Raw genomic sequence first — 8,102 nt, 5'->3', positions numbered from 1 at the left:
CAACATTACAGACTAACTAAAGTTGAAAAAGTGAAAAAGCATAATAGGACCCCTTTAAGTTGCGACATACCAACCTTCCATTAATATGGTTTCCGGATCCACACCTACCAAGCCTTAAGTGAGAATACTATCTTGAAAGCTGTTTGTGAGCACTATGCATTTATATTGCACCTTTAGCAGAGGATTTCACAGCAATTCCATAAAAGTAGTATTTTTGGTTTCCCAAAGAACCTTTCAAGTGATTTTTTTTTCTTAATGTAAAGAACACTGTAAATTCTAAAGAACCTTTTGTGAAACGGTAATGTTCCATGGATATTTAAAGTACTTATTGGAACCATAGGTGCCAATAAAGAACTTAAGTACAGGGTTTAAAAATACAAATATTCAGTGTACACTTAAGTCTCTGGGCTCATGGCTTTCCAGACACTAATATTTTAACAATTCGTAAAATCACTGTCTGGCCAACTGAGATTTCGGTATGGAGATAAAGATCAGAATCATACATCATTACATTGTCAACACATATAAATACTGTTCGTTATATTCTTTTGCCATCTAGAGTGCTTAGTTTGGACCCAGAAATAATGACATGTGAGATCAGGCAGTCTAGAGGGTAGTGTTTCTGCTGAGGAAGTATTTTTCTCTACTCAGTGGTCCAGGGTTACGTACATAACCAAGATGATTAGAATCATGAATTTGGGGATGATAAAATGAGATACTGTGCAAACAATCAATTTGTGATCTCTCTGTTCTACCCTTAAGTCTTGTTTTTGTTACATATTGCGGGAAATAATCAAACTGCATGGAAAAGAATGACAAGGACATAGTTTTAAAAAAAAAATCTCCTTTTGTGGTACTTTCTAGAATATACTTTTAATAGCATTGTTTCTCCTAGACAGATTTCAGGAAAATTAATCCTGACAAGCGAGGAAAAACGTACTTTTATATTCCACTGAAATGCAGAAATTACAAGTAGGGGTGTCATGATAAATTGATTAGTGGATCGATTCTGCAATTTTCTGAATTCAAGAGAGAATCGCAATGCATTCGGAAAAATCGCAGAATCGATCCACAAATCAATTTATCATGACACCCCTAATTACAAGCATTCATTGAAGGCACATAGTCAAACACAAACTACCTTGAATCAATGAAAAGTCATTGGGGGATAGACCTTATTATGTGCAGTGTGCACCATTGGTAATGCACAGATAACAATATGATAAATTACTGATAAAATATTATTATATCTACAGTACTGCATGACAACCTGTTATGTCTGCACTGTTTTAAAGTGATTTCATGGATGTCACCAGGATGCTCATGAACAGGAATTCCTACAAGGTAACCAAGTCTTGCTAACCAAACCATAAACTATAAAACATTATTTCAGTACTAAAGCCTGTAACTGAAAAATTTGATGTGACTTTATACATGCAAAAGAAAGGAACAAGGAAAGAAAGAGAGAAAAAAAATGCTTTCAGGGCACAAGCACAGCATCGGGTGATGTAACATTTATAGCTGACAGAAAGAGAGACACAAAGCCTTTCAGTGTTTAAAATTGGGTTAAAATAACACTGGGTTTCTACAGCCTGTGATCATATTTCTCCTGGTAAAACAACACAATGTTATTACAGTTATTTTTCTTTGTTTCCAACAGTCTCTTCCTCCTATGCAATGACAGAAAAATCAAATCATCCTCCATAGGTACAATCAAAAAGCGTTTATAGTCTTTATATGAGAAAAGGCAGCCTTGTAAATGACGTGCACATTGTCAGTCTATTGTAAACAAGGACGCACAGAGTTGTGTGTACTCATGTGCTCAGGCTGGACGTGCATCTGGGACGGCTCTCTGTTCAAGTGAGGTCAATCATCAGCAAAAGTGATGCGTCCAGGCCCCTCACTCTTCATCCAACGCCTGTAGCGTTTCCATCGTGAGTCTGTGGCCATTTTCATCTTCATTTCTTCCTCCTGCTCCTCTCTGTACGTCTTAATATATCAAACACAGAATGATCAGTTATTCTGGAGTCCTTCAACACGGACATACTAACAACACCACACATTCAAGCTTAATATCATGAAAAGAAGTAAATCACCATTTGACTTAATAAGGAGTGTTTATACCGAGTTATACACTTATGACCCATTATGACCAACCCAAGATAAGCGCAATGAGTGTACCCGGCAACCAAATGGTGCCACAGGAGCAATTCACAGAGCAGTATATATACCACCCAAGGACCAGCTTTCAATCAGTAGTGTTCGGTGTCAAGATGGGAAAAGCTGCCGACTTATCAGAATTTGATAAAGGACAAATTGTGATGGCACTGCACTTCAGAACTTGGATCTTGGAAATGGCAGTCACCAGCAGCTACAACAATTTCATGAAATGGGCCCAAGATCATTGAGATTGGACCGTTGATGATTGGTAGAAAGATTCAAGATTCCTGGTGCATCACGTCGATGGCCAAGCGCACATACGTGGATTACCACCAGAGGCTATTAGGGCTGGGTTTTGACACAAATTTCATGATTCAATTCTCATTCACAAGCTTGAGATTCGATTTGATTACCAATTCGACTCGATTTGATTCAATATTAATTATTTTGGATATTTATCAGGTACAGTACATGCCAGATTCTCTCAAGAAAATAAACTTTCAACTAATGCTGTAAAATATACATGAGTCAGTTGGTGCTACATTACTACAATATTGAAGGTTAAAATTAACTGATTTGTATACAACCACTTAAATTACACTGAATAATTAAAGTTAAAATTACATAGTATTTCTACTCCAATTCGTTTTTTTTATATAAACATTTAAATGACTGTCATAAAAACTTGACGGATTTATTCAAACTAAAGATTGAAGAACAAAAATGGTAACGAATATATGTAGCATATATTCAAACACTGATTTAGCAATTACATGAGACAGCATACAGATTTTGTTAAGTTGTAGTCTTTCTTTTAACATACCTTCGGATGTTTATTCATGTTTATTTTGTGCTGAAACTGGTCTTTGATGTCTATCTTGTTCTTGATGATGTCTCTGATAATCTGCTCCTCCTCTTCACGGATCTCCTCTTTGGAGCGCCGGTTCTTGCCCTTCTCTTTGGTTTTATTCAGCAGACCTTGCTGCTTGGCCAGTTCAGTAGCCTGGATGCGGTATTTGGGAATGGTCATCAGGTAGTTGATGGCTTCTGTGTAACTACTCCACCAGCTGTAATACTGCAAAGACATAAAAACATCTGTTTATTAAATTGTTAGTTCTGATTCTAACATCTGAATCTATGAGCCATATTCTATACATTAACATGCCACACAATGAGACTGCTTGTTATGGCAGAGTACTTGAACATCAGTTAAGCTAAAAAGAAATGGCCTACAGTGGGTAAAATACATTTTTGGGTGAATTATTACTCATAAACCTATTTTTTTATTGAGCATTGCTATCAATCGGTTCCTTGTTTTAATGCTGATAGCCCTTGTTTGTTCAAAATATTCAATGCTCTTCAGATTCAATTGATTGATATGTACTCAAAAACAGCAACTTTTAGTTAATCAGTTCTGAATAAACATCAAAATGGTACAAAACGTTGTGACTTTTATGAAAAATTCGATACAATTTTAAGTACAATCTACAAATCAGCCACAATGAAGTAGTCTTTTTTATAATGTCTAAATATGTATGCATACATATCTAAATGCAATGGGTTATACAGGAATCTAGTGGTTACACTATGGCCTGATAGTCGTGTAGTGTGTTCTCGGCTTTAGAGAGCAGTTCTGAGTTTCAGACTACAGTAGAAAGATCTTGACATGACTTAGTTCACATACACTCTTAAAAATAAAGGTGCTTCAAAAGGTTCTTCAAGCGATGCCATAGAAGAACCCTTTTTGGTTCCACAAAGAACCATTTAGTCAAACGTTCTTTAAAGAACCATCTCTTTCTTACCTTTTTATAATCTGTCCTTTTGTGAAACAGAAAGTTTCTTCAGATGTTAAAGGTTCTTTATGGAACCATTTAGACAAAAAGGTTCTTCTATGGCAGTCACTTTCATGTTTTTATTCTTTTTTTTTTTTTTTAAAGAACATTTTGTTGTGGATCTCAGTAGTCGCAAATATCGCTTAGCAATAATTCATTGCATAATAGTGGAGTTTCAGAACAAATCATCCAGTCATGTAGTTCCTGCTAATTTTGCCGCAATATATGTAGGAGGGAATACACATTTTGTTGGTTTCTCAACTGGTCATCTCAACTGCTTTAAAGATACTGAAGATGACACAAATGTTAATGACCTTAAAAAAAAAGTGGATCTTGTGACGTCCTCATTTAGCATTTGCATCCTTGACAGTACGATTTCTGAGCACCAACACAAACGGGTTTTTTTTTTCTAGAGGTGTCCTGATCAATCTGTCTACAATCATAAATACTAAAATCACAGAGTTCAGAGCTAACAGTAGCTATGTTTCCATCACCCTGTTTTTATGCACATTTTAAAGTATCACATGAGAAACGAGTGATGGAAATGCCCAATTTTGGAAAAAAAATGAATTCCCTTATATCGCAAAAATGTTTTTATGCTTGCTTAAGGGTGGTTTTTGACTTGTTGTGCAAATAATGGGAGATGGAAACACATTAATATAATCCATGCGCATTAAAAAAAGTCTTTGCGACTTTGTGCAATGGGACGGCATAACTGGACAAAACAAACAAATCGATCTCAATGCACAGCATCTGAAATGTTGTTATGGTTATTCTGAAATGCCTGAGCAAAGTCAAAGTATTTCTGTATAATTGCCTCCCAGAACCGTCTTACATGACAGCATTCCCAAACATCCACCTCTGAAAGCAATGACCGCATTTATTGTGTTTCGTCTGTAAGTAATTTATTATATATCAAAACTATTATATTCAGTGGCTTCTCCTACTTTTTTTTGATGATATTTAGTGCCAGTTTATCAGGAAGTGATGATTTTGTTCTCTTTGACTAGTTGGATGGAAACTTTATTCGCAAATGTTTATGAGATATTCCAATTACAGTTAAATTCGCAGTTTTGGATAGAAACATAGTTCATGCCATTTTCTGTGGTCAAGGACAGAGGTTTTAAGATAATTTTTTGAACACATAAAATCCTGTTTCTCACGTATTGGCAAACATTTGTCAAGAGAGTGTGCTGGTGTATTGATGAGGGAATAAAAGTTGCTTTCCTGTTCTTGGCCCAATCTTACCTTCTGCTCTGTGCACCAGCGTGGACAGTAAGCGATTCATTTTTTTCCACCGATGCAGTTGAGTTGTTGTGAGTTTGATCAATAACTTGAAACTTTCCTGCCTTCTAAGATGTGCACCCCAGCAAAGCTTGGGTATGCAACTTGGTTTTGCCCTCAGACATCCCCAACCGTCTTAAGGATCTTACAAATTCTATGTAAAAGGCATTTAATATTTCAGATTACCCTAATGTACAAAGACATGTAACTCAGGGGCTATTTTTCACCTTGAACTCTGCACACTTTATAGAGCGTAACCAATTGGTTGCATCATGATGCTAGGAATTGAGAAGTAGTAGGCTAGATTTAGAAAAAGAGTTACAAATTTAGAAAAACTGAAATAAGCAATGAAAGTTCTTTTTTTTTTACCTTTTTCATGTAGTTGAGTTGATTCAGCATATGAGATTGTTGCCATTTTCCCTATTTTGAGACATGCTTGTTAATTGTTTGTCAATTAGAAACATTTATACCAATGTTATTATTTCTACCTTGTTGTGTTAAATGTGTCATCGATTTCATGAAAATGTAAATTTGAAAAGTCTGTGAGGCCACCAAACTAGTCAATAAATAATTGTATTTATTTATAATAAAATATTAGTATTTATACACTAATATTAGCACCTTTTGGTATACGCAAAACAGACTCTGTAGTCCTTCATTAAAAATATTAACAAAAATCTAAACAACCTTTAAGATTTTATGAAAATGTGGAATAAATGAAATTATTTTTCTCCAAAACGTTTGGCAAAATTATTGACACCCTCACAATTTCTAAAAAAACTAACTAAAATATATTCTGATTCATATGGTATTTAAGTTCAGTTTGGTGTTTAGAAACACTTCCTCTTTCACTGGCTCTAAATATGAGGCAACACAGACCAAATTCCTACATCACTATGGGAAAGACTTCAGAACACAATGTTGTGTGACTAGGCATGTGACGATATCAAAGATTATATCACAGTACACACTAGGGGTGTGAGATATACTGTATATCGTATGCGATAATATCGTAATTGTTGTTTTAACAATATGGGATTTGACATTATTGAGTAATAGTATATTGAAAAAACCAAACAAAACACACCTATAGAGTGCACGCACATTACGTGGAGTCTTGTATGTTAGATTACAGCGTGTGTGCATTTACAGTGCGTTCTTTCGCTGCATGATTCAGTCTATTAAAACACATTTAGAATGATCACAAAATTCAAGATATGGGGCAGAAAATGTTTATAAAATAAATATTTTAAATATTTATATAATTTCATATAGTTGATCAATATCACACAAAGCGTGCCGTTTTTTCTCCAAAAGTTTGCATGATTACATTATTTTTTTTACAACAGTTTAATAAACAAGAAGTTATAAGAGATTTACGGTTTAGACACCATATTGCCTGTTTTTGTTATTTTGACAACAAGAATAACTCCAAACAAAGTCACAGCACTGTTTTGCATCTCTGAGCAACCTGATGGTGTTTCTTTCCTGAAAGAATCAACCGTTTAAATGATTCAGTTCAATCGCAATGACTCACTTATTAACAGTGACTTGCTGCCACCTACTGGTGGTTTTAATTTCACATTTAAAGAGGTCATATGACGTTGCTAAAAAAGAACATTATTTTGTGTAATGAAATGTGTTTATGCGGTTTAAGGTTAAAAAAACACATTATTTTCCACATACTGTACATTACTGTTTCTCCTCTATGCCCTGCCTTTCTGAAACACGTCGATTTTTACAAAGCTCATCGGTCTGAAAAGCGAGGTGTGCTCTGATTGGCCGGCTAAAACGTGCGTTGTGATTGGCCAAATACCTCAAGCGTGTGACGGAAATGTTACGCCCCTTACCATACTGTGATGCCGTGTCCCGGCGCAAAGACAAAACCAATAAAACCCATGACAAACGAGGCATTTGTAGCATCCAGTGGGGACATAATGACTTATACTGTCTTTTTACATGTTGCGTTGCATCGCGCCGCATAAACATAAAACCATGTCTGCATTTGTGATTGGAACAGCTTGTAACACTCCAAAGAGAAAGGAAAACTTGAAATCGCATCATATGACCCCTTTAAAGTAGGCTATCTTTTCTTTAAATCATTTCAAATATCAGTGTTCAACCTTTTATGTAGGCTATATCAAAACATTTATGCATTTGTAATCGCAGGTTAAATGCATTCATGTCCTGCATTAAACAGTGTGTGAATACATCTACATGACACTTCAGATGCAGCTTCAGTGTTTTTTCTGCATGGTTTTGTTGATACTGTTCATTTTGTTGACACTGATTTCATTTGTTTGGTTACAGCCCAAATGTCTTATGATTCTAATTCACTGATTAAATGTAAGAATTTGACTCAAAAGATAATGGACACTTTTATAAAAAATGGCTTTATAAAGGTAAAAATGCCCATAAAATGCAAAAATCAGTTTAAACTTATTGGAAAAGATTAATTTATATCACTGCTGTGAACTGATCACCACACATAATATGAAGAATATCAAAACTTTAAGAGTCAGCTGTCCATGTTAGTCCTTAAGATAACAGCACAACACACTCAGAAAAATATTGTCTAATTCGATAAAATCCCAGAAAATATTGAGATATTTTTTTGGCAATATCACACAACCCTAGTGCTAGGCCTGGGCAATAAAATGGTATCGATATTTATCAACGGTACACCTTCGATATCGATAGAAAAATTGTTCGATATAGCGCACGATATAGGCACGTACTATGAGTGACGCAGACAGCACACACGAACACGAACACATGCTGAAATGAGTGCTGTGCCTGCCTGTGATGAGGAGATTGTGAATAAAG

General features: G+C 35.3%; 1 protein-coding gene across 1 annotated transcript in view; it reads right to left on the bottom strand.

The window, feature by feature from the left end:
* Positions 1 to 1,866: 1,866 nt before the first annotated feature.
* The window catches only part of LOC107693404 (dnaJ homolog subfamily C member 25-like), a 14,526-nt gene continuing 8,290 nt past the window's right edge, over positions 1,867 to 8,102 (bottom strand). Inside the window, exons 3-4 of the mRNA XM_016492777.1 lie at positions 3,021 to 3,235; positions 1,867 to 1,981 (exon numbers count right to left, since the gene is read on the bottom strand). Of these exons, the coding sequence (XP_016348263.1) occupies positions 1,867 to 1,981; positions 3,021 to 3,235 (330 nt within the window). The remainder of the gene's footprint in view (positions 1,982 to 3,020; positions 3,236 to 8,102) is intronic.

Source organism: Sinocyclocheilus anshuiensis, unplaced genomic scaffold, assembly GCF_001515605.1.
Source record: "Sinocyclocheilus anshuiensis isolate Anshui unplaced genomic scaffold, SAMN03320099.WGS_v1.1 scaffold1558, whole genome shotgun sequence".
Lineage (NCBI taxonomy): Eukaryota > Metazoa > Chordata > Actinopteri > Cypriniformes > Cyprinidae > Sinocyclocheilus > Sinocyclocheilus anshuiensis.
Note: the sequence above shows the minus strand (reverse complement) of the source record. Positions and strands in the feature narration are given on the sequence as shown.